The sequence below is a fragment of the Taudactylus pleione genome, unplaced genomic scaffold (assembly GCF_031769625.1).
Source record: "Taudactylus pleione unplaced genomic scaffold, aTauple2 ptg000128l, whole genome shotgun sequence".
Taxonomy (NCBI): Eukaryota; Metazoa; Chordata; class Amphibia; order Anura; family Myobatrachidae; genus Taudactylus; species Taudactylus pleione.
In genome coordinates this window covers 12,852,495-12,879,694 of record NW_028284530.1, presented here as the reverse complement: position 1 = coordinate 12,879,694, position 27,200 = coordinate 12,852,495, and the positions used below count along the sequence as shown (strand labels likewise).

The following is a 27,200-nucleotide window of genomic DNA, read 5'->3' as shown; positions in this document are numbered from 1 at the left end:
TGGGGGGTTAGGGGATACAGTTAGGTTAGCGGCCAGCGGTATTTCATACCGAATGTGCACTGCCTATTTAAACCATTCAGTGCCTGTACAACGCCTCTCCAAGTGTAAGTATTTGGCTCCTGATGCTCACGTGTATTCGGATTTCCCATGCCATTCCTACTTCATCGTTGTTGAAGACTCACCTCAGCGTACTAAGTCCTCCTCTAAAGACGCATCTCGGAGAACTACTCCAGGAGTTACGACGCATCCTTGTGTACTTTGGCCCTGATTCAGAGTTGCTCGCTGCTGGAGGGCGCTCGCTCTGAATCTGGGCGTTTTTTGTTTTTTTTGTCTCCGGCCGCTCGCAAAGCTGTGTGTGACCACCCACAGCTTGTGCGAGTGGGCTGGAGACCGTCGCGATTATCGCGCCCATCGGGCTAGCGACAAGACCCTGGGGTAGGGTCGAGCTGCCGCAAGCCAGAGTGGACTTCCTGCTCTAACAGAGCATGTAGTCCACTACTGACATCACTAGTGATATCAGTAACCCCACCTACAAATGGCAAGCGTTCCTAAGGGAACGCCTGCATTTGTCCGGCCACCCCCCCACCCGCCCACAAAATGGGGCGAGCTGTCAATCAACATCGACAGCCACATATGTCATATGCTGGGGTCACTTCCCAGACCTGGACATATTGGCATCTACCATCTCTACATTCTGGATTTTTGTTCTTTCTTGACCATGCACCATTCTAACCAGTGCTGTGATACTAATAAAATCTCATATTCTTCAAAATCAAGTATTTTTCTATTTGTGTATTCTTCTATGAGGAAGAGTTATTTGACACCTCCTCAGTTTTTGCTGGCAGTGTCCTAGTCAGCAGCGCCTGATCCATCTCAGGAGGCCAATGGCCCTAGAGTGCTGACACACAGATCCCAACCACATGGTCCATCTTGTAGGCGTGATATGGGAGTGTCATGGGACAGAACATCACTTTAAATAACACTGTTAGGCCCGGAGTGCAGTAGAGATTTGGGGCGAGGATCGGGAATGTCACTTTGCATATAAGTGGTGTTACTAACGTTGGGGGTTATGTTTTTAATCCAGTTAAAATTCAATAAGAGAGAGTTATCTTTACACTTTGAATTCTAACTGAGCCACAGATCCCAACCATGTCGAGTTTATGTCGAAAAGACCAGATGCTACTATTGGGAGCATGTATTGCTACCCAGGGCAGGACTGGGACTAAAAATAGGCCCTGGCATTTACAGCACACAGGCCCACCTCGCGTCAGCATAGACTCCTCCCATTACTATTCCTGACTCGTCCCACTCTATGCTCTTACAAATATAATTACTATTAGTACAACATTCTCTGTGTTAAAATACACACGAGAGCTCACCCTGCAGGGGATTCAAACATGTGCCATAGTCAGACATTTGGTTGGTTATTTTAGGTAAAGTTGGCACTTCATTGGAGAAGGTCATAAGGTTTCCGCTAGGCTGTGGGAATGGCAGGGCGCTGGAGGGTGATGGCCGGGAGTCTCTACGAGCGGCAAAGGTGGCGTGGCCGGACGGAAAAGGGGTGTCCTTGGGACCCGCATCCAATCTGTTATGCTTGGGGGTGTGCCAAGCACTTACTATTATTCATTCTAAGTCCCATGCCGGGCAGGGGTTTGGACCTAGAAAGGGGCTCTCCTGTGCTCGCCGAAGGCGCGCGCTCCCAAAAAAAGACCACAACAAAAGGGATGTGTATTTAAGACTCATCCCCTTTTCATCATTCCTGGGGGCGTGCCTGGCACTTACGGACATGCCGGGCTGCTCCCAAGCGCTCCTATCTCAGTGAATAGATGCGAGGCACCCATTCATCGGCGGTGATTGCTGCAAAGCTATTTTCCCAACCCGCAGGACAAAGCAGCCCATGGGTGGGGACAGCACACGCAGGCTGTTTTAGCGGGGTGCCTCTAAGTGGGACAGGGCCCCACTAAAACAGCCTAGGAGCACTACTTACAGAGGTGATGGGCTTCCCCAAAGCTCTCCACTCACAGTGAATAGATGCCGTGCACGTGCGTATGGCGTCTATTCACCCGGCAGTGATCGATCACAACTTTTTCCACCCACGAGACACTGCGGCCCATCGGTGGGGAAGGCTGTGGGCATGCTGCTTTAGCGGGGGGCGCCACTAAATGGGCAGGGCGCGGCCTCCTGCTAAAACAAGCTAGCTGGAACACTGCTGTAGGTTACACACACAAAGAAAAGGAAAGGTATTTTCCCAATTTACCAAGCCCTAACTTAGCAGTTGTAGAGGACTAGATAGTGTTTACTGTAGGATTTTTTTTTTTTAGGCAGGGGTGCTGAATGCAGAGGATGACATGTCTGTGCGCACTAAAACAGAGCCGGAACTCTGCTAGTTCCGCCTCTGAGTCAGCAACCATCACTGAGCAGCACAGATCACAGAAGCATCTAGCAACACCCATCACCCCTAACCCATAGCAATACTCATCCGCAGAGCTGTAACACATTATGGTGCCCTGTGTCGGCAAGAGCATTGGCACCTTCAAACCCCTTTTATTTTCAATAGGGACAGGGGCGTGGTTTTGCTGGGAAGGAACGTGGTCACACAATAGTACCCCCAATTCAAATTACACCACACAATAGTGCAACCTTATTTACATTACATCACAGGACAGTGTCCGTTATTCACGTTAAGTCACCCAGTAGTGTCTGTTATTCACATTACACCTCACAGTATTGCTCCTTATTCATATTCCACCACACAGAATTGCCCCTTATTCACATTACACCACACAGTATTGCCCCTTATTCACATTACACCACACCGTACTGCCCCTTATTCACATTACACCACACGGTATAGCCCCTTATTCACATTACACCACGCAGTAGTCCCCTTGATACACATTACGCCACAGTAGTTCACATAATACACATAAGGACATGCATTATAAGAGACTTCCTCAGGGACCAGTCACCCATATGCCAAACAAACCAAAGCTGACACCAGGTGAGTGATGTCATCAAGCCACAACTCCGCTGCAGATGCCCCTCATACCACAGGCAGCAACCTGTTACCATAGTGACAACCCAACACCAATAAAATAGCACAGCTGGAAGAACGAACGGGTCCCTAAACATATATAGCCAGTCTGACAAATAGTAAATGATACTTTGTATGATATTGCAGAATAGCAAGGGAATAATATGCCCTCAGAGTGTTTAATCAGTCTATATACACTTGTACCTGTGCCATTTCAAATGTCCAATAGACCTGCCCAGGGCAACAGAAATCTTGGGGCCCAGTACACTGACACCTCTGGGCCCCCCTCACCACCACCCTTGATTTCCACACCCACACATCAAAATACAGTTTCTTCTATTTAATTTTAGTTTCAGAAGTACTGCTAGTATAAATGTAGAATGCACCATATATATATATATACACCAGCTTTAAAATTGTTTAAAAAAAAAATGGTATAAGCAGAATGTAGCTTTAAATACTTTTTTTAATATACAAGTGAATGGAGGAAAGGTGTATATACAGATCAGTTATAACAGTAAATAAAGTGCATAACAAAAATAACAGAACTATAGAACTCCTACACTTACAAATACCCCAAAAAAGCAATCTAAAAATGAATAATGTTATACTGCATCTAGCTCATTGAGAGGACCACCAAACCTAACATTTAAGATACCACATATTAAGGATCTACTAGTAACATGTGTGGGTATGAATATTATATGCTGTGTTGCTGCTGCTACTTATCCCATATAAACAATATACAAATATCCAATACAAAAATGAAGTAAAATACACTAACTTTAATTGACTTAGTCTTTGTTGGTGAAGGCTTAGGCTGCTGTGCTGCCAGTCCTTGTCACTCTTCTTCATGGCTGGAACTGCAATGGGCAGGGACGGTGTCTTTAGAAGGAGCAGAGTCAGACAGCGGTGGTGCTGCAGGCCTGCAGCATGAAGTGGATTGTGCCCGCTGGCGGTGGATCCTGCTTGGCTGCCCTCCTACTTTTAGGTTTCCCGGGCCGCGGCGGCAGGTCAGGACCAGAAAAGGGAAGGGCTGGTGCAGCCTCATGCATAATGACATCATTCATATCTTGCGCAGCATGGACTGGGCAGGACCAAGTGACGGATAACCTGGGGGACAGTGGGACGGCTTGATGATTATTTTTCCCCCCTACTTTTGCCGCGCCATAAGGGCAGCAGTGGTTAGTTTATAAATAACTATTAGACGCAGCGGCCCAGTTTTGTGCCCTGACCCTTGGGTCCCTGTGAACTACAGGTGCTGGGACGGGGGTAACCTTTGTACCCCTGGCCTGGACCCTAGTCCAATGCTCCCAGTAAGGGGAGAGGGAGGAGTCTCTGGGGTGCGCTGTTTTCAGGGCTGGCGATTCCCTCCACCCAGCCAGCTGTGATTAAGCAGCACCAGTGAGTCGGGGGTGGGGCAGCTCGCAATGACGCGGCCGCCTGCACAACAAACTATGTAGATGAGCATGCTGCAGTGCCACCCAGGAGGCAGTTCTGCCGGACGCTCCTGCAGACACCCAGACCGGCCCATCTGGCCATCGGCCCTTCTGGCATTTGCCAGAAGTGCCCGATGGCCAGTCCGGCCCTGTTGCTACCTATCTGCTAAGCATGACAAGTGGTAGAGAAGATGCCACTAGTGCATTGAGTCTCCATGCACTAGTGGAACCTTCTCTATCACTTGTCACACTTAGCGGATAGGTTGCGTTCATTCTCCCAATAGTAGCTTCTGATTGTTTTTGAATCTCGATTCCGACATGAAAGTGGTCGCAATCAGCGATTCTTAGATTTTTAACATATTGAATTTCACTGATTTCCAGACTGATCGCTGATCAACATTGTTCCCTGAGCTTTGTTTTTGAACACCGATCAGCAGATCGCATCGGCAGAACGGAGAGTCATGGATGTATGGCCTGCATTTTTTTTAAAGTCTCCCCTTTGCTAGAGGGGATTTAGAGGTGGGAAGTTTGGGGGACATGATGTAGTGAATTGCATCCTCATGATCAGTGGTGGATTTAGTGGGGGCTATCAAGAAGCCCGGCAGTTGTAACACACATACAGTCAGGTGCATAAATATTGGGACATTGACAGAATTTTCATATTTTGGCCTCTAGCCTCTATTCACAACCACAATGGCTTTGAAATGAAACAAACAAGATGTGCTTTAACTGCAGACTTTCAGATTTAATTTGAGGGTAATTACATCCAATTCAGGTGAACGGTGTAGGAATTACAACGGTTTCTATATGTGCCTCCCACTTTTTAAGGGGCCAAAAGTAATGGGACAAACTAAACAATCCTAAATCTAACTTTCACTTTTTAATATTTTGTTGCAAATCCTTTGCAGGCAATTACAGCCTGAAGTCTGGAACGCATAGACATCACCAGACGCTGGGTTTCATCCCTGGTGATGCTCTGCCAGGCCTCTACTGCAAATGTCTTCAGTTCCTGCTTGTTCTTGGGGCATTTTCCCTTCAGTTTTGTCTTAATCAAGTGAAATGCATGCTCAATCGGATTCAGGTCAGGGGATTGACTTGGACATTGTATAACATTCCACTTTTTAGCCTTAAAAAACTCTTTGGTTACTTGTGTAGTATGCTTCGGGTCATTGTCCATCCGCACTGTGAAGCGCCATCCAATGAGTTCTGAAGCATTTGACTGAATATGAGCATATAATATTGCCTGAAACACTTCAGAATTCATTCTGTTGCTTTTGTCAGCAGTCACATAATCAATAAATACAAGGGAACCAGTTCCATTGGCAGCCATACATGCCCACGCCATGACACTACCACCACCATGCTTCACTAATGAGGTGGTATGTTTTGGATCATGAGCAGTTCCTTTCCTTCTCCATACTCTTCTCTTCCCATCACTCTGGTACAAGTTGATCTTTGTCTCATCTGTCTATAGGATGTTGTTCCAGAACTGTAATAGCTTTTTTAGATGTCATTTGGCAAACTCTAATCTGGTCTTCCTGTTTTTGAGGCTCACCAATGGTTTACATCTTGTGGTGAACCCTCTATATTCACTCTTGTGAAGTCTTCTCTTGATTGTTGACTTTGACACATATACACTTACCTTCGGGAGAGTGTTCTTGATTTGGCCAACTGTTGTGAATTGGTTTTTCTTCACCAGGGAAATAATTCTTCTGTCATCCACCACAGTTGTTTTCCGTGGTCTTCCTGGTCTTTTGGTGTTGCTGAGCTCTCCGGTGCGTTCTTTCTTTTTAAGAATGTTCCAAACAGTTGATTTGGCCACACCTAATGTTTTTTCTATCTCTCCGATGGGTTTGTTTTGATTTTTCAGCCTAATGATGGCTTGCTTCACTGATAGTGACAGCTCATAGGATCTCATATAGAGAGTCGATAGCAACTGATTCCAAATGCAAATGTCACACCTAGAATCAACTCCAGACCTTTTGCCTGTTTAAGTGATAATGAAATAACGAGGGAATAGCCCACACCTGTCCATGAAATAGCTTTTGAGTTGATAGTCCCATTACTTTTGGCCCCTTAAAAAGTGGGAGGCACATATAGAAAACGTTGTAATTCCTACACCGTTCACCTGATTTGGATGTAATTACCCTCAAATTAAATCTGAAAGTCTGCAGTTAAAGCACATCTTGTTTGTTTCATTTCAAAGCCATTGTGGTGGTGAATAGAAGCCAAAATATGAAAATTCTGTCAATGTCCCAATATTTATGCATCGGACTATACCTCTTTCGGGCTGCGTCGACTACTCTCTCCTTTCCGAGGCCGAGCTTTTAGAGAACTCTGGCCCTGATTCAGAGCCGGACGCTCTTTCAGAGTGCTCGCTCTGAATCAGGGCGTGTTTTTTTCTTTTGTTTGGTTCGGCCTCCTGGCCGCTCGCATAGCTGTGGATGACCCACCCACAGCTTATGCGAGCGGCCAGGTGATGGTCGCGACCATCGGGGCTTTTGCCTAGACCCTTGTGGTAGGGTCTCGTTCCCGCATGCCCCAGTGAGCTTTCGGCTCTAATAGAGCCAGAAGCTCACCACTGACATCACTCGTGATGTCAGTGGGGCCGCCCCCAAACGGCAGGAGTTCCTTCAGGAACGCCTCCATTTGGCCAGCCACCCCCCCTGCCCGCCTCCAAAATGGGGTGAGCTGTCAATCAACATCGACAGCCACCCCTTTTGGATACGAGCGCCGGAGCAAGTGATTTCTAGCTCACTCCGGGGCACGCGCAGTGCGCACACCCTGCGTGCGCACTGCTTGGCCATCGAACCACTTGCGAGCGGGTCTGAATCAGGCCCTCAGCTCCCAGGTTCTCCACTGCCGAAGCGGAGTCCCAATTACGCTCCCAATCCAGTGGCAAACGCAGGATTTCCAGAGGGGGGTTTCCAAATGCTTAATTTTAGAGCGAGTGTGGCCAGTCAATGAAGAGGGCAGAATTCGTACTTAACCCGTTTTAATAAGCATCATACAAAGTGTTATGTGTGTAATAATTCCAGCATATACAGGACCTTGGATCACAGTAAACCATTAAATGTGTCAGTAGCCCATCCTGCCTGAGCTGAATGTATTTATTTTAGATGTGGGCACCGTTCCAGATTATTGAAGCAAGTCCGGGAGCCTAGAGGAGCAACAGAAGAACCTAGCACTGTCATGGACATATATGTACTGTACATATTGGGCTCTATAGCAGTGCATCTCTAACAGTGCATGTTTTCCAGATCTCCTAGTTGGTGCACAGATTATTTATTACTGGCTGATACATTTTAAAAGATCCACAGGTGGTACTAACTATTTCATTTGTGATACTGAGAAGAACATGCAGCACTAGTAAAATTCTATTATGGTACTATTTCTATTGTGGTCATGGTGTGGGCTGGGGGGGGGGGGTTCCAGGCAAACAGAACCCCCCCCCCCTGCGTTTGCCTATGCAATCAGTGGCGGCTCCAGAGGTGGGAGTCCAAAATTCAAATAGGGGAGCCACACCAACTGCCACCTCAAATGCTGCCAAACATAGCCAGCTGGAACTCACTGGCAGCTGGTGTGGCTACCCTGTTTGAATTTTGGACTGTGCTACAGCCCTACCTCTGGAGCCACCACTGCTCCCCATACCTTGTCATTAAAATTTGGCTACATTTATTAATTTGCCATATCTGTATTACAGAATTTCTAGAGCCCAGGATAGATGTCTGCTGTAGCCTTTGGGTTCTGGCTAGTGGAATAATAATATTGAGTAAATAATTTTATGTAGGTATTAGTGCAATTTTAACAGTAATGTTACACAAGCACTGAATTTCTTACCATCTCCCAGCTTACAATTTTTTTATTTTTTTTAAAGAAGATGCTGAATACTTGTACTGAGTCTACGTGTAGCTTATACTGGGCATACCCTATACAATTATCTGGACGATCCACCTGATATTGGCGAGATTATTGTACAGTGTAAGCGAGCGACCAATCTGAAAATATCCATCAGTTGGGCATGTCATATCGTCCAGCATGCCCATTCAATGTGGTATTTTGTAAATGACAATCGGGCAGTGTATGCCCAGCCGCGGCAAACCGACCGACCGACCGACAGACATTTCCCCTGTTTTTCACAAGGAAGAAACCGGGAAATGTGTCCTCCCCTGGGGGGGAGCACAGATATCATGGCCCCATACACTTTTGGCATTCTTTATCACCAACAGTAACTTGTAAGGTATTAATGTAGCTGATGCAACAGCTGCAAAGACATGTCCAATTAACAGTCTCAATAACCTTACTCTATGCACAAATAAATGAAGAAGCATTGAATAATGGCACCAGCTGGGGTTAGTATCTCCTGAACTACAGTGGGCAGGAGCAAGTGACCCTCTAATTTCTCTACCACTACCAGCAGTTGGTAGAAAATGACTAGATTTCCTTTTGAATAGTAGTAGAATATATCTATAGATAGCATTACATAAATGTAATATACAAAGAGAAATAATGATTGGGGAGTGTTCACATTACATCGACCATGACTCAGAAATGCTAAGCATAGACATGTCTGCGGGCAGCACAAATCAGCACCCACAGAACTGGATCCAATGCATAGAGCCCATGGGCCTGATTCCAGTATCAGACTGGGGAAGAATGGCCCACTGGGGGAATGCAGTGATAGGGCCCATAGGGGTGTGGACAGCCTTCAAAGGGGGGATGTGGCCAGCCTCCACAGAGACTTGGCTAACCATTTAAAGCAGCGGTGATCAACCTGTGGCTCTTGAGCCACAAACGGCTCTTACGTTATTCTGATACGGCTCCCCTGACTGACACTGACTGCCTCCCCTGATAGGCGTGCAGCTGTTCAGAGGAGGCTTGTCCTTTGTTGCAGCAGTCTGCTACACTCTGGAGGCATGTATGGGAGATGTGGTGATGTCACACTGCAAACAGGAGGCAGAGCTCAACTTGTGACTGAACCCTTGGCCACGAGGAGGTCGCAGATGCCAGAGCCTACCTACGTGACAGACATTCGCAACTGGGTAAGAGCTGAAGATCTGTGGGGATTCTTTTATTATTGTTTCATTTTATTTGTGACGTGGGGGGGCTGGAGTGGGAGGGAGTGTGGGGGATGGTGGCTGGACTGGAGTGACACGGAGAGGGGGGGCTGGAGTGGCACATGAGTGTCTGCTGGAGTGACAAATGGGCTGGAGTAACACGAGTGGCTGCTGAAGTGACACATGGGGGGCTGCTGTTGTGACACATGAGGGGTTGCTGGAGTGACACATAGGGGGCTGCTGTTGTGACACGAGGGGCTGCTGGAGTGATATCAGGGGGGGTGGATTGTGTTACGTGAATGTCAGTGAATTTTATGTGGATCTGTTTTTTTTAAATTGCTCTGGCTTCTAATAAGTTACCTCCATGGTGATTGTGTGCATGCACTTTTACACTTTCCTACAAACATCATACCAGGGGCGTGGCCAAGCTGATCATGCCCCTTTTTTCACGTGCGCCTTTGGCGTGCGCATGATCTCTGCTTTTTTACATACCTACAGATGTTTTTGGGCTCTTTGCCTCTGACTGGTTGGTCACCCCTGCTTTAGAGAGTGCATAGTCTGGGCTCCTTTAAGAAAAAAAAAAAAAAAAAAAAATATATATATATATATATATATATACACTGTGCAAAAGTTTTAGGCATGTGTGGAAAAAATGCTGCAAAGTAAGAATGCTTTCAAAAATAAGTGTTTAATGGTTTATTTTTATCAATTAACAAAATGCAAAGTAAAGGAACAGAAGAGAAATCTAAATCAAATCAATAGTTGGTGTGACCACCCTTTGCCTTCAAAATTACATCAATTATTTTAGGTACACTTGCACAAAGTCAGGGATTTTGTAGGATTATAATTGGGAGGAGGGGGAGGGCCCTCACGCAGTGAGGCCACCAGGGGTACCCCTATGGGCCAAACCGACCCTGCCTAATGCTGAGACGCAGACAATACCAATGTTTACAGAGGTCAGCAATGTTTTGGTAGTGCGCTTGGACAAAAATCCCTAAAATACTCTCACAGCACATGCGTCCCACGGTGTGTGCGCACAGCATTGCAGTTGCGATTGAGATGTATGGTATCAGAAATGTATTGGAAATGTGCTGGGCGGTGACTGGGGGCTGCTATTCACACGCACAAAATGGTCCATCTTATAGGTGTGTAATGGGACAGAACATCACACTATTAAATAACATGGTTAGGCCCGGGGTGCAGTAGAGATTTGGGGTTATGATAGGTAATGACACTTTGCATATAAGAGGTGTTACTAATGTTGGGGGTTATGTTTTAAATCTAGTTAAAATTAGATGTGAGATTGTTATCTTTACACAGGGAATTCTAACTGAGCCACAGATCCCAACCATAAATTTCAAAACGATCAGGAGCTACTATTGGGAGAATGAATGCCACCTATCCAAGCATGACAAGTGGTAGAGTCTGAGAACATGCCACTAGTGCATGGAGTCTGAGATGGCCTTGAGTGTGTATGCAAGAGGCATTCCAGGGATACCATCCTTTTATGAATACTATAGAAATGGCTCTGCTGTAGTATTTTGCCAAATATTTGTCATTGTAAAACAGACGTACAATTAAAAATTACATTTAAGTCTCTTGACCTTTAATGTACTTATTAGCAAAATATAATTTTGTAGTCCCAGAATGGCAATTAGACACACAGAAGCCAAAAGGGATCTCTAGTGAAGGATAATAGAAAAAAAATCACTGTATTAAACCCTGGCGCTTAACTGAAAGATCAAATTATACTAGCAGCTAGTGTGACGGAAGTATATGCAAAAGGTTCTAATAAACTGAAATAACAACGAATATAAAAAGGAACACTGTGCTAAATTGGTTCAAACAAATAAATTAAAAATAACAATAAAAATTTAAGTCTGCTCTCTGACAAGTGAAACAATGAGGCTTAAATGAATAGTAAGATAGAATTTTACTAGATAAAAATGCACATATTACATTACATAGTAATATTGTTGTTTAAACATTGATATTCTGACTCTCTATGGAAACAAACATGTTAAAATGTTGCATGTAGACCAGAGGTTCCCAAACGTATTAGAATCAGGGCGCCCTAGAGTAACAGCATTGTTTTCACGGCAGCCCTAGGCCAAACGTTTGTTATTGAGAAATTCATTAAAAACTGTAGTAAAGTGAAGTAAATAGTGCTGACCTGTCATCTTTAGGCTTAGTTATGTGGTGATGGACAGGTTTGAGCTTCTGTTTGTCCACATATTTATATTACATTGACCATAAATAATTTGATTTGGTGTTGGACCGCCAATTGGAGGCACCCCCTACAAGTGTCCTGAGTCACCCCAGGGTGCCGCATCGCACAGTTTGGGAACCACTGATGTAGACAATTTAAAATCCAGTATGTTCAATTCTCAATAAACATAAAAGTTAAATAATAATAACCTGGATCAAATGCTGAATCTTACAGGAAAAAATTGTTAGTGTCCTCTGCAGTTGTAATATTCAGTCTTAGCTTCACTAGGGGCCCACTTTCATTCTATATTTGCTGCTATGTCCCCGAAAACACGTTTTCGGGCGTTAACCTCAATTATTTAGTATGCCCCGGATGTATTGAGGGACCGCAGCAGGTATAGTATCACGATACCTATTGTGACCCCTCCATTCCCACAGGCAGCCGCATCCGGAATGCGATATTGGCTCCAGCGGCTGACTCCACCTGAAGATGGCGTTAGCCGCTGTGTAGCCTATGCCTGGGCTACACACCGCCCCTCTCCCTGCCTGTGCCCAATAATACATCCCAGCACTATGATCGCATCTTGCAATGCGATCATGGGTGGTACCGGCTTGCCCAGATGGCATTGCAAGTGTGATCATTAATAGATGGGAGCCCTCCAGTGTAGTAGATAAAATGAATACCAGTCTCCACAATTGCTGAGAAAGTGCTGATGGTTAAATATGCAAAGTAAAGTGCTTTTATTCCTCCAGTAGTGTTTTGTAATGTAGATGCTGTCCGGAGATAGGTGGCAGTGAAGGATTATATAATGCCGGTAATAAGCATGGCTCTCACACCATAGACTCTACTGCAGCAATGATACAGGGATCTATTTATCAATAAATATTTGTGGCATATTCCCAGAAAAACATCCGTTTTCGGGGGATATGTGCAAATATTAAGTATTCCCCAGATGTATTATGGAGGGATTGCAGCAGATAGCTTCAATATCTGCTGTGGTCCCATCATTTCTGGCAGCAGAAGAAACCCCCATAGGTTTCTACCTTACTTCTTAGGTGTCCCCACTGTTTTACTCACATGCATGGCTGCAATAAGTAGCACTCCTGGTGATGGGACCGCTGTAAGTAATCCTTGGTCTTACTCCATTGAATGTCCAACTGTTTTACCCACAAACTGTGCAGCAATCAGTGGTGCTTCTGGTGCCGGAACCACTGTGAGTGATGGATTGTCTCTCTACAGAGCAGTGCAGTGCTGTAGCCCTACATACAGTCAGGTGCATAAATATTGGGACATTGACAGAATTTTCATATTTTGGCCTCTGTTCACCACCACAATGGCTGTGAAATGAAACAAACAAGATGTGCTTTAACTGCAGACTTTCATATTTAATTTGAGGGTAATTACATCCAAATCAGGTGAACGGTGTAGGAATTACAACGGTTTCTATATGTGCCTCCCACTTTTTAAGGGGCCAAAAGTAATGGGACTATCAACTCAAAAGCTATTTCATGGACAGGTGTGGGCTATTCCCTCTTTATTTCATTATCAATTAAGCAGGTAAAAGGTCTGGAGTTGATTCTAGGTGTGACATTTGCATTTGGAATCAGTTGCTGTCGACTGTCAATATGAGATCCAAAGAGCTGTCACTATCAGTGAAGCAAGCCATCATTAGGCTGAAAAAATCAAAACAAACCCATCAGAGAGAGAGCAAAAACATTAGGTGGGCCAAATCAACTGTTTGGAACATTCTTAAAAAGAAAGAACGCATCGGAGAGCTCAGCAACACCAAAAGACCCGGAAGACCACGAAAACCAACTGGGGTGGATGACAGAAGAATTATTTCCCTGGTGAAGAAAAACCCCTTCACAACAGTTGGCCAAATCAAGAACATTCTCCAGGAGGTAAGTGTATATGTGTCAAAGTCAACAATCAAGAGAAGACTTCACAAGAGTGAATATAGAGGGTTCACCACAAGATGTAAACTATTGGTGAGCCACAAAAACAGGATGACCAGATTAGAGTTTGCCAAACAACATCTAAAAAAGCCATTACAGTTCTGGAACAACATCCTATAGACAGATGAGACAAAGATCAACTTGTACCAGAGTGATGGGAAGAGAAGAGTATGGAGAAGGAAAGGAACTGCTCATGATCCAAAACATACCACCTCATCAGTGAAGCATGGTGGTGGTAGTGTCATGGCGCAGGCATGTATGGCTGCCAATGGAACTGGTTCCCTTGTATTTATTGATGATGTGACTGCTGACAAAAGTAGCAGAATGAATTCTGAAGTGTTTCAGGCAATATTATATGCTCATATTCAGTCAAATGCTTCAGAACTCATAGGACGGCGCTTCACAGTGTTGATGGACAATGACCTGAAGCATACTGCAAAAGCAACCAAAGAGTTTTTTAAGGCTAAAAGGTGGAATGTTATGCAATGGCCAAGTCAACCCCCTGACCTGAATCTGATTGAGCATGCATTTCACTTGATGAAGACAAAACTGAAGGGAAAATGCCCCAAGAACAAGCAGGAACTGAAGACATTTGCAGTAGAGGCCTGGCAGAGCATCACCAGGGATGAAACCCAGCGTCTGGTGATATCTATGCGTTCCAGACTTCAGGCTGTAATTGCCTGCTAAGGATTTGCAACAAAGTATTAAAAAGTGAAAGTTAGATTTAGGATTGTTTAGTTTGTCCCATTACTTTTGGCCCCTTAAAAACGTTGTAATTCCTACACAGTTCATCTGATTTGGATGTAATTACCCTCAAATTAAATCTGAAAGTCTGCAGTTAAAGCACATCTTGTTTGTTTCATTTCAAAGCCATTGTGGTGGTGAATAGAGGCCAAAATATGAAAATTATGTCAATGTCCCAATATTTATGCACCTGACTGTATGCAGTGTATAGGAGTAGCAGGTGAAAGTGATTTATGCAGAACAATGGAACGTCACTTGTTTTGTCTCCTAGGCAACGGAGACTTTAATGCTGCATACACACATAAAGATTTTCTGTCCAACCATCCAACTAGTTGATTGGTTAGAATGAAAATCTAGTAATGTATGGGAGTAATTGATGATGAGCAATTTGCTCCTAAATGCCAGAAAACAGATGAAAATGGTTGTTCAGACAAGTTTGTTAAATGTTTGATCTGAACAATTTGTTCAAACAACAGTCTTTGTCTATTTTCTGGCGTTTGGGAGCAAACTGCTGATTGTCATTTTGCTTTCATACCTTACCAGATTGTCTTTCCAACCAGTCAACTAGTTGGATGGTTGGACAGAAAATCTTTACGTGTGTAGCCAGCTTTAGGGGGTTATTCAATTTGGATGCGAAAAGTTGGAATCGGTGATAATGACGTCATCGGCGATAATTTATCACATGTTTCAATTATCCCCGTATTCAATTACAAAGACTTTTCGCCGGTTAGAAAAGTCTTTGTAAAAAAATCGGGGATAAGTTTTCAACATGCTTTACATGGCGAAAAAAAGTGCAGAATTGGGGTTTAGGAGTGCAGGCCTAAAAAAAATAGCCTGCACCCCTGGGAATAGACCCTAAAAACAAAATGTGTCATAAAAAACAAAATAGTGACACCCCCCAAAAATATTTGATTTTGGGGTAAAAAAATAAAATAAAATGGAACAATGTTTAAAAATAGTGCAATAGGGGGGGCGTGGCCTGGGCGAATACTGAGGCAGACGTGGCTGCCATTAGCTCCTGAGACCTTGGAGCCTTAAACCCACTTGCTACACCCAACCAATCCACTTTCAGGCTCTCCTGGGCCACTGCTGACCGGGTCCCAACCCACTGCCCATCTTGAACCCGGAGCGGTGTCTGAGCTAGCGCCCCGTGCTTGGGGCCTATAGCTGGGCTGAACCCGTGGCCTAGATTTAAAGGCCGCGGAGGTCGCGATAGGCTCCATTACACGGCCTAGGATTACAACCGCGGACCCTGAAGACCTCGTGGGGCAGTTCGCGGGACCGTCACTGCCGGAATTAGAGCGGCACTCCCGGCTAGCCACAGCCGCCGGCATACACGCGGCCTTACCTCCTATCCCGGCTCCTGCTCCATTCCGTCCGGAGGTCCCCTCCTGCGGTGGTGAGATCCCCACTGACGGAAGTCTGAGGTAGGTGTCTCCTCGTGGAGCCTCCTGCGTTCTGACTAAGAGGCAGCCGCGCTCATCACCTGACAGTCACCCGGTGCCCAGGCAGCCACGACTGAACTGATGCTGCTCATAATCTCCCCTGGTTAACCAGTTGACTGCGCTTCTTCTATGTGAATGTCCTGATTAGAGACCTGCGATCTCCCCCCAGGTACCTTGCTCCCTGTTTCGGGCTCTGGATCCCCTCACTGCCGGTGCTGACCTACGGAGCTGGGGATTGTCCGACATCTTATTCCCCTCTGCTGTGCTGAGCTCCGGGGTGCCTGCCGGGGTCTGATTCTGGGGCTTGTTTACTGCAGGTTGGCCCATGTCTGCTGCTCTCAGTGCAGCTCAGCCCTAAGGCACTGTCAGAGGCTTAAGTCCTATCTCTGCCCTGCGTGCAATTGTCAGGTCCTTAACCCTGACTATTTGAGTACAATGACACACTAAGTGGGCATGCCCCCCATCCCCTGGGTGCTTTGACCCCCTATATATTTTATTTGTATTTTTTCTCTCTAGCCTATTTGTTCCCTGACATATTTACTGGCACTGGGTCTTTTTTCTCCGGCAACCCTGACACTGGTGGCCCACACATGCAGAAATCTACTACCAAGACTCCTAAACAAGGGGGAAGTGATATTTCGCAGCACTTCACGAGAGGCACGAAATCTTCTCAACAAAGGGGTCCCCCTTCCCCCCCCTTCCATTGCCATGGATAAGGATGGCTCTCACTCACCCGCTCCATCCACTAAAGAAGACATTCTAGCTCTTCGCTCCCTCATCACGGATTTTAAGGACTCTCTTGAAACTAAACGCGACAAAGCAGTTGCCTCTATCAAAGCTGAAGTTTCAACTCTAGCTACAAGAACCACTAAACTTGAATCTCGCCAGGACGGCTTCCAAAAAGCCTTAAATGAGACCAGCAGAGACCTGGATCATATTGTTACTGAACTTTCTGACCTTCGTTCTAAAAACGAGGATCTGGAAAATCGGGAACGTAGGAATAATATCCGCATTCGTTACATCCCGGAATCAGTTTCTCCTGATGCTTTGGAATCATATCTTTATAGACTTTTTTCTTTTCTACTCCCCGACCTTGTCTCATGCTCACTACCACTTGAAAGAGCTCACCGCGCTCTTCGGCCGAAACCCAAGGATAGCGACCCTCCTCGTGACGTCATTATGAGGTTCCTTAGTTATAAGGACAAAGAACTCGTTCTTAATCCTACAAAGGGTAAACCATACATCCTATTCGAATCAGCCAAGCTCCAATTCTACCAGGATCTTTCACCCCTGACGATTGCCAAGAGGAGAGATTTTCGAGACTTAACCAAGGCTCTACGTGATAGAAGAATCAGATATCGCTGGGGGTTCCCCTTTAAGCTTATTGTAGACCTGAACGGCAAGACTGTTATCATTCGAGATCTTCGTGAATGTAAGGACTTGCTTCACTACCTAGAAGAATCGGGCCCCTCCCCGGAAGGGAACCCCGACGTTTCGGGAGTGCCTTACCCACCAACGATTGTGCCTTGTTCCTGCTCTACTATTCTCCACACTTAAGTCTTGATTTTTTACTACCTTATAATCGTGATCTGATTACTGGTTTCCGCTCTGTATTCACCCCACCCCCTGTCTCTCCCCTTTCTTGCTCATCTCTCTTCTAGGTAATATAGTTGAGATGTAGATTGTTTATTTACGTCTTAGATATGGTTACTGTTTGTTACTAATATCTGGACAAATCTGTATTATGTTCTGTATCTATTTTTCATACACATATATCTAGCTGCTCCCTTCGTTAAGGTACTAGCTCATACTGATCTATTAGGATATTTACTGTCTATTTTATTTTTTTACGAAGACTAGAGTATTGAGATATAGTAGTGATTTCCTGTCTTTTTTCTCTTTGTAATGATAGTAACTTTTATGGTTATAATTTCTCGCTATTATTGGGACAGTTCTGTATTATGTCATGTATCCACTTTCTATACATATAATATTTTTAGCTGTTCTCTCAGTTTTGGTACTAGCTAATATTGATCTGTTGTGCTACCTTACTGTTTATTATTTTCATGTCTTGTTTTTTTTTAATGATGTTTAGAGCATTGAGATCTTGTAGTGATTCTCTGCCTTTTTCTCCTTACTACAATTGTAATCTATAACTTTACCCTATATATGTCTAATTAGCTTTTTTTTTTTTCCTCTCTCCTTTTTCTTTTGTATGTCTCTCTAAGAGTTATGCTCCTTTTGTGATTATAACTACCAACCTGTCACTTCTTTTCCATCCCCGCCCCCTTCTGCACCCAGGGGATGCTCCTGCTCTCATACGAATCCTTTTCTGTTCTTTTCTTCTCTCTTTTAGGAGATTTATATATTTCCCTTACTGTGACGCTGCTAACATTATTATATTTTATTTTTGTTGTGTTTTTACTTTCTTAGAGGTTTATCTGGCTTTTTTTTTTAGCCTGCTCCTCTTTGTACTCAATAGGTTGGACTTAGAGATCCATTCACCTCCTTCTTTGTAGGTAGGGTTTTCGTACTCAATCCCAGCTGTTGTTGCTATTTTCCCTTTTTCTTATTTTTTCCTCACCTTTTTTTTTTTTTTCTTGCGAGCTGGGACCCTTTTCTCCATTCTACTGCTACTTCCCAGCCTACCCAGAGCTAACCTGACATGCCTCTCACTATAGCTTCAATGAATGTTCGCGGCCTTAATACTCCCCAGAAGCGTTCCCACCTATTTCGTACTATTCGGTCAATAAAAGCCGACATTGTCCTTTTGCAGGAAACCCACTTTCGTTCACCAAACCACCCTTCTCTTATCTCTAGAAACTTCTCCACCGTGTTTTATTCCTCCAGTACGTCTAAACATAATGGTGTGGCCATTCTCATTAAAAATAATTTACCTTTCTCTCAAGACTCTGTATATACTGATGCAGATGGTCGATACATTATTCTCACTGGCAGGCTTGGACACACAGAGGTGACTATCACTGCGGTATATGCCCCTAATGTAGGCCAATGTCGTTTCTTTAATTCATTTTTTAAAATATTGCATAAACGTCGTACTGGCCATTTGATTCTTGGTGGCGACTTTAACTCCGTTTTGGATCCGACCCTGGATAAGTCTTTTTCTAGGACCCGCCCCTCTACTTGTCCTATATCTAAAATTCTCAATAAACATATGAAAACGGCTGGTCTTTTTGACACATGGCGTTCTCTCAATCCCTCTTTTAAGGATTACACATTCTATTCCAATCCCCATCGTACTTACTCCAGAATTGATTTTATTTTATGTAGTCTCCCCATCTATAAACACCTTATAGATGCGAGTATCATTCCTAATTCCTGGTCTGATCACTCTATCGTTACTTCCTCTCTCGATTTCTCAGACATCCTGGTCACTAGGCCCACTTGGCGGTTAAATGAGACCCTTCTTAAAATCCCTCATTTCCAAACTAAAATTACAGATGTTTTAAAGGATTACTTTGCTCTTAATGTTTCCGGCTCCGGATGTTCTCCCATGGAGTGGGTGGCTCACAAATCTGTCCTTCGTGGGCACATCATCAACTTTGCTTCTCACAGAAATAAAGAACACAAGCGTCTTCTTCGATCTCTCACAGATCAGGTTCACTGTTTGGAGTCTCTCCATAAGCACACGCCCCTCTCTACAAACAACTCACTACTGCAAAATCTGCCCTTAACTCCATTCTCTCTGAAAAAATTTAAAAATCTCTTAGATGGCTGAATCAGCGATTCTAAGAAAAGAGCAATAAGGCGGACACTCTTCTTGCCAATGGTCTTAAGGCTCGCAAGGTGGCTATGGCGATTCCTGCGCTTAAGGATCATTCTGGATGTCCACAATACAGCCCTTCCAAAATCAACTCTATCTTTAAAGATTACTATTCTTATCTTTATAACCTCACAGATCACGATCCGTCTCCACCCCCCCTCCCTATTTCCATTACTGACTACTTGACCTCTTGTGATCTACCCCACATCGATGCTTCCACCTCTGAATCACTTAATCTCCCTATAACTGAGGAAGAGGTTTCCTGTGCGCTGAAACATCAGAAACCTTCGAAGGCACCTGGTCCGGACGGTCTACCCTTTTCTTACTATAAAACATTCCAGAGCTCTCTAATCCCCCATCTCACAAACTCTTTTAATCAAATTTTTGAAGGTAACTTTTTTCCCACTGATACCACCAGGGCTAAAATAACAGTTATCCCGAAACCGGGTAAGGACCCCCATATGGTAACTAACTATCGACCAATTTCCCTTTTAAATACGGACCTCAAACTTTTTGCCAAAATTTTGGCAAATAGACTAAACCCCATTCTTTCTTCTCTCATCCATCCGGACCAGGTAGGCTTTGTCCCCTCCCGCCATTGCCCTTGATAACACTAGGCGTACAGTAGACCTTATACACCACGAAAACTCTATCAGTCTTCTCTCTCTCCTTCTTGCTCTTGATGCCGAAAAGGCCTTTGATAGGGTCTCTTGGCCCTTTATGATTAATACTCTCCTTGGCTTCGGTTTTCAGGGTAGATTTCTCCAGGCCATTAGGGCCCTTTATCACAATCCATCCACTTCGGTTCTTGCAGGAGGTCTTCTTTCTGACTCCTTCCCTATCTCAAATGGCACTAGGCAGGGGTGTCCACTCTCCCCGCTGATCTTCGCTCTAATTATTGAACCCCTGGCTTGTAAGATCCGAGGGCACCCAGACATTTCCGGTATTAATGTAGGTGACTCCTCTTATAAAATTTCTCTATTTGCCGACGATGTCCTGCTTACTCTTACCAATCCCTTGATTTCCCTCCCAAATCTGTTCCAAGAAATCTCCCTTTATGGACAATTTTCCGGTTATAAAATCAACAACGACAAATCGGAAGCTTTGCCCCTCCATATTCCGAGGTCATCTCTAGATCTCCTCAGTCTCAATTTCAATTTTAACTGGCGCTCGGAATCCATTAAATATCTAGGTGTCAATCTGACAAAATCTTATCATGGTCTCTACAAGGCAAACTATCTCCCTCTGTTTAAGGCCATAGAACAAGACCTCTCTCATTGGCGCTCTTTATTTATCTCTTGGACAGGTCGTATAGCTGTGATTAAAATAAGTGCCCTTCCCAAACTCCTCTACCTTTTCCAAACCCTTCCTGTGGCAGTCCCTTCCCGCATTCCATCTTCTTTACAGGCAAGTTATGGCAAATTTATTTGGAATCATAGAAGACCTCGTATACGTAGAACAGTCCTTTTCAAGACCACTTCGGCTGGAGGCCTAGGTCTCCCCTCGTTATCCAAGTACTACCAAGCCTCTAGACTTAGTCAACTAGTCACCTGGCACTCTCCCAAGGGAACTAAACGATTGGGTTGATCTTGAATCTGCACTCACCAAAACCCCATCGGTCTCAAACCTACCGTGGCTCCCTAGAAAACTTAGACCTCTCTTTATCTCGCTGGTCCCATCAGTTACTCTTACTTTATCTGTATGGGACTCTCTCGATACTAAGTTCTCTCTGTCTGCTCATTCCTCGCCTCAGACACCTCTTTGGTTTCACCCTTCTTTTCTCCCTGGCCATTCGCCCCTCATGATCTCTACATGGTCGGCAGCGGGCATCACCCGCTTTCACCACATCCTGGGAGATTTTGCCCCCCAATCTTTTACAGAGATGCGGGAGATGCATTCTTTACCGCTATCTTGTTTCTACCAATATCTTCAGATCCGTCACTTTGTCTATTCGTCCCTTTCTTCGCTAGACGCATTACGAAACCCCACGGCTATGGAATGCCTTTGTATTTATAGACCCACGGAAAAGGGGTTAATCTCTCAGATCTACCATTCTATACTAGATCAGGATTGCCCACCCCTAGAGACCCATGAGCGTTGTTGGGAGATGAACTTTGGTACCTCTTTGGGAGAAGACACTTGGGAGGCTATACGCCTTAATATATCGAAATGCTCAATTAGTGTCTCCATTAAGGAAAACTCTTATAAGGTATACACCCGCTGGTACCTTGTCCCGGAGCGTCTTCACCAAATATACCCTAACTCTTCCAACCTTTGCTGGAGACAATGTGGACAGGTCGGCTCCTTCTAGCTTATTTGGTGGTCCTGTCCATATATTGTCCCTTACTGGTCCATGGTCCAGTCTACTATATCGTCAATGATTCCTCATGCTCTCCCTCTTTCTGCTGCTTCGTTGCTCCTGTGTGCCCCGGTCTGTCAACTATCCAATCATGAGAATAAGTTGACCCTACACATCTCCTGTGCCGCCAAATATCAAATTGCTAGTTCTTGGAAACAACCACTCCCTCCCACTCGTCAACAGTTTCTCAACCGCGTCTGGTTTGTGGCCAAAATGGAATACATCACGAGTCTCCAATACAGCACGGTGGACAAGTTTAACGCAATATGGTCCCCCTGGTACGGTTCCCACGGTGTGACCCCTCCTGGTTCCTCATAATTCTCTGCCTTCTGCTCTCTTTTTCTTTTTCTTTCTTCTTCCCTCTATTCCTCAGTACCTCATCCTCAAATTTTTTATTCTATCCCCCCAGCTCGCTCTCTCCCTCTTCTCCGCTCCTTGATTTTTTTTTTTTTCTCTTCCCTAACTTTCCCCTTTACATCATTCCCAAGCCTTTAATTTGTAATTATTTATTTACTTATTATTGTTTTTTTTTCTTTTTTACTTATTGTTTTTTTTTTTTCTTCTTTTCTTATTATTATTTTGTTAAGGTTTTGCGGAAAAAGGGGAAATAACAAAAAGAAAAGTTCAATTTCAATGTCAGTATATTGTTATACCTGTTGTTTTTCTATTTGTATGACGATTATTTACTGTTTATTTCGTTCTTTAATCCCCCTTGGGGATTGAAATCTGCAATTTTTTTTTGCTGTTTCTCTGGTATTGACACCCCAATAAAATTATATGATTATAAAAAAAAAAAATAGCGCAATAGGTTTAGGGGTATTCTGTAAGTATGCGGCAGGTGTTTTCTAGATTAGGGTATTAGCGGCAGGTGCATTTTTGCAGAATTTTTTAAAAATAAGTTTAGGAACTTAAAAATATGCTAGTACCCATTTTCATGTACCCCAAATTTGGTGGGACCACTTTTTAAAACGAAAAAAAAAACCGAAGTGCTCTTCTGTATCACTTCTTTAATGTTGGGAAAAAACACCTGCCGCGGCTATTTAAAAATGCAGAACGCATTCTGCAGGGCTAAACGGGGGTACCCACAGTGATCCCCCCATGTCATTAGGGGGGTCCCTGGATTAATTCCCGAAAATTCCCCTATTTTTCCCGATACTTACCTTTCCGCAGGCTCCAAATTGAATACGGGGATAAAGCGGGCACGCACCCGATACTTTATCTCCAGAAAAGGTCCGATGTGGAGTGAAAAGTCCAGCACGGACTTTTCGCTCCAATATTGAATACGGGACTTCAGCTGCATACACACGTAAAATTTTCTGTCCAGCCATCCAACTAGTTGATTGGTTGGAATAAAAATCTGGGAAGGTATGAAAGCAAATGACAATCAGCAATTTGCTCCCAAACGCCAGAAAATGGACAAAAACTGTTGTTTGAACAAATTGTTTAGATCAAACATTTAACAAACTTGTCTGACGACCATTTTCATCTGTTTTCTGGCATTTAGGAACAAATTGCTGATCATCAGTTACTCCCATACATTACCAGATTTTCATTCCAACCAATCAACTAGTTGGATGGTTGGACAGAAAATCTTTACGTGTGTATGCACCTTATACTGACTGTGAGCTCTGCAGACAACATATTTATTGTGAAATCAAGCTTTGCCCATTAATTATTATGATCATGTAGTTTAACATATGGTAATTAAAACCATGTTTCAGCCATATAGTAATAAGTCCCATGCTTGTATAAAGAACTTCAGTTTTGTTTTTCAGAATTTTGTATATGTATCTATTTATGAAACCCAATACAACTAAACTAAAAACAAAACAAAAAGCCTTGTTTCAAAGAATATTTATAGTACTAATTTACATGTCACAATAGACAGTGGGGTAGTTGTATGATAGCGGCACTTAACGTGCCGCTATACCGCTTCCTGCTTCGCCTCTATACCGAGGCGAAGCAGGAAGCACTACTGATGAGATGTAAGAACATCTCATCGGCCAGAGAGTGGGAGCGTTAACTCCCCCCTCCGGCGCTACCCGCTAGAGACAGCAGCGCATCAGCCTAGTGCTAATGCGCTGTGTCTCTGTCACGGCCGGCTCCACTGAGCATGCGCGGGATCTCACACAAGTGTCGCGAGATCCCCGTGTGCAGCCCTGGAACCGGCAGCAGCCCCAGCAGGGACAGCGCTGTCCCTGCTGTGGGGATAGGCTAGCGCCAGGCTATAGCTGCCGATAACGTCAGCTACAGCCGGCCAAACGGTCATGCGGTATGACCGTTCATACATGGCCCTGCCGCTCGGCGCTGCTGTCTTGTAGATAGCGCCGATAATGACAGGGGCGCATAGCACCCCTGTCATTTACCGCCTAGACCTCCGATCACACATCGGGGAGAAGCGGTATCAGCGCACATAACGTGTGCTGATACTTCTAGGCTTCGGACATCTACCCCATTGAAGATAGTATGTCTATCATATAGTAATGTATAGTACATGAAAATATAATATGCATCATTTAAAATAATCTTGTTATTGAACAGCAATTTGTCATGGTTCTATGAAGAAACACTTTATTTAAAAGTGTAAACCCTAAATGGACTACAAAGAGAAATTAAAAACGTTATTAATTCATGAAGCAGCAGGATTGGTATGTGGTAACATAGTTTTACATAGAAACACTAAATCAACCAATAAATATAATTATAACAAAATGTAAATTTGTTGGTATAAAAGTAAAAATAATAAGAGACAAGGAGTAGACTTCTTTTCTGGTTATTATCTTTAATGTATTTGAACTAACTCAGTGCAGTGTTATAAAAAGTAAGTGCAGCGTCTCTGTCTAAACATGGCCTCTGTGGCTGTGACTCTACGACTGAGAACGCATCATTGACACCCCAGCAATATTCCTATAACACCCCCACGAGGCAGCCTTTTTTTTTTTTTTTTGCATTCATTTCAGGTCACCAACCAACCAGGAACGCCCAAGATGTTTGTGTTACCATTTCTAATGCTGGCACTCCCATAGGCAACAGTACATTTGTGCGTGCACATAGGAGGCAAGCGTCATAGGGGCTTTCAGAATATTTTGCATTTACGCAGTAGCAAATAAGTACTCTAATGCGTGAATATTGGCATTTAATGCAGCCAGCGTGTCCTCTGAATGCCCATAGGCATTTTAGCAGAGGGTGACGTCGGGGTCAATCTACGGAAGGGGATCTAGCTGTAACCTTTAGGGAGGAGGGGGCCGGCAGAGGAGTGGGGTTGTTGCTAGCTCCAAGTTGGAGAAAGGAGAGGACTTCTGATGTCACAACCATGTGACAGCTAACCTAAGGTCTATGGTAATGTCTAAATCCCCTTCACGGAGAGGAGCCTGACGTCATCAGCCAGTGTCATTCCCTGCCATCCAAGTGGGCATAGAGGGGGAATACAATCATGTGGCGAGTGTAGCGAGCCACCGTCCCCGAAGTGTGGCGAGCGCAGCAAACTTATTTAAGTGGGGACAAAGTACTTCTTTAGCTGTCTTTCATGGGCAGGAACTTCACTTCCGCCCTCACTCACGTTACTTCCAGATCCCTAGCACGAAGGGGAGATACAGCCAACCTTAGCGGTCTATACTAGCAATGTATTGCATGGGTTGTGCAGCTAGTCACATGACATTCTCTTGTGGGACACGTGCTGCAGCCCTGTGACAGCCCCGAGTGGTAATCAAGGGGCGGTGATACCACCTGGCTGTTATCCAATAAGGAGCCAGAGACGTCTATAAACAACCGCCACCCCATCAAACACCGCAACGCATTGGTAGCGCGCAAGAGGCGGAGCTTTCAAATGTGACCGCCTCTTAACCGAAACGTGATTGTGCTGAGCGGAAGGCGGTGTAAAACAGACGCACCGGCACTGCCAAATAGTTACGCTGTATGCAAATATATTGAGATCGGACAGCCAATGAGCTGTATCTGCAGCGCATCCAATTAATAGTAACTTGCGTCACTCGGGTGCCACTGCCCGTTTTGACGATGTAGGATTCAAACCACTCCCATACTGTACGTCAGAGCTTGGTGAGCCTATGGATGGAGGTTGTTAGGTCACGGGGACAATTTACGCCGGTTGCTCATGAATAATGCAGTGACAGTAAACATCCCTTCAGTTACTTGCTTGGTGTCGCTGTGTCCGCGATGTCTGCGCCACATCCCTCCGGCGAAGCCTCCACCGTCCCGGCTGTCCCTGGGTCACTGCTGGGCGAATCCTTCCCGCTCGTGCTGAAGAAGCTCATAGAGAACCCTCCAAAGAGCTTTCTGGATGCTGGTGAGGGACTCCTGTGACCGGCCATAGCACCTCCTCTCCGAGCTGCTAGCGGCCATAGTATGCAGCGTACCTGTCTATCATAACACCAGGCCATGGGATCATCACACACGCACACATTATTCTCCCCAGGAGTGCAAAGTCATATCAGATAGATATAGATAGATATATCTCTATTTATCCCCCTATGTATCACAATATTTGCATTGATCCTGGAGACATGATGTATCTGAAGTATCGATCCCAAAATTACATGGCAGCAAAGCAATGTTCTCTTACATGCTCTGCAGTGTCTTCATTAGTATGCGCATACAAGATCTTTCCCGAGTGTGTATAATATGTATTATATACAAAGGTGACAATTCCATATCAATCCTAAAGATTGTCAGAGCACCGCCATTTGGCCACCCCTATTACATAGGCGTCAAATGATCTGCACTTATATGGATGAAGGTGGAGGGTCATGTAGGCTACCTACCTGCTATATTGCATAATGATGGCAGGAAATATGTTCAGCAGAGATAAAAGTTGCTTTTTACTCCTCAGATACTGTGGGGCTGCCCAGAATATCATCGCAGGTCACTGTGGGGCTGCCCAGAATATCATCGCAGGTCACTGTGGGGCTGCCCAGAATATCATCGCAGGTCACTGTGGGGCTGCACAGATTATCGTAGGTCACTGTGGGACTGCACAGAATATCGCAGGTCACTGTGGGGCTGCACAGAATATCGCAGGTCACTGTGGGGCTGCACAGAATATCGCAGGTCACTGTGGGGCTGCACAGAATATCGCAGGTCACTGTGGGGCTGCACAGAATATCGCAGGTCACTGTGGGGCTGCACAGAATATCGCAGGTCACTGTGGGGCTGCACAG

The 27,200-nt window shown here is 44.7% G+C and overlaps 1 protein-coding gene across 4 annotated transcripts in view; it reads left to right on the top strand.

Moving 5' to 3' along the window:
* The window catches only part of TEF (TEF transcription factor, PAR bZIP family member), a 90,993-nt gene that overhangs the window by 38,509 nt on the left and 25,284 nt on the right, over positions 1 to 27,200 (top strand). The window contains exon 1 of one of the 4 annotated variants that reach the window (XM_088472735.1): positions 26,128 to 26,329. The exons of the other annotated variants lie outside the window; for them this stretch is intronic. Coding sequence (XP_088328861.1) covers positions 26,200 to 26,329 — 130 coding nt within the window. The 5' untranslated portion in view covers positions 26,128 to 26,199. Of the gene's footprint in view, positions 1 to 26,127; positions 26,330 to 27,200 lie in introns of those variants that run through there. 4 annotated transcript variants of the gene reach the window in all.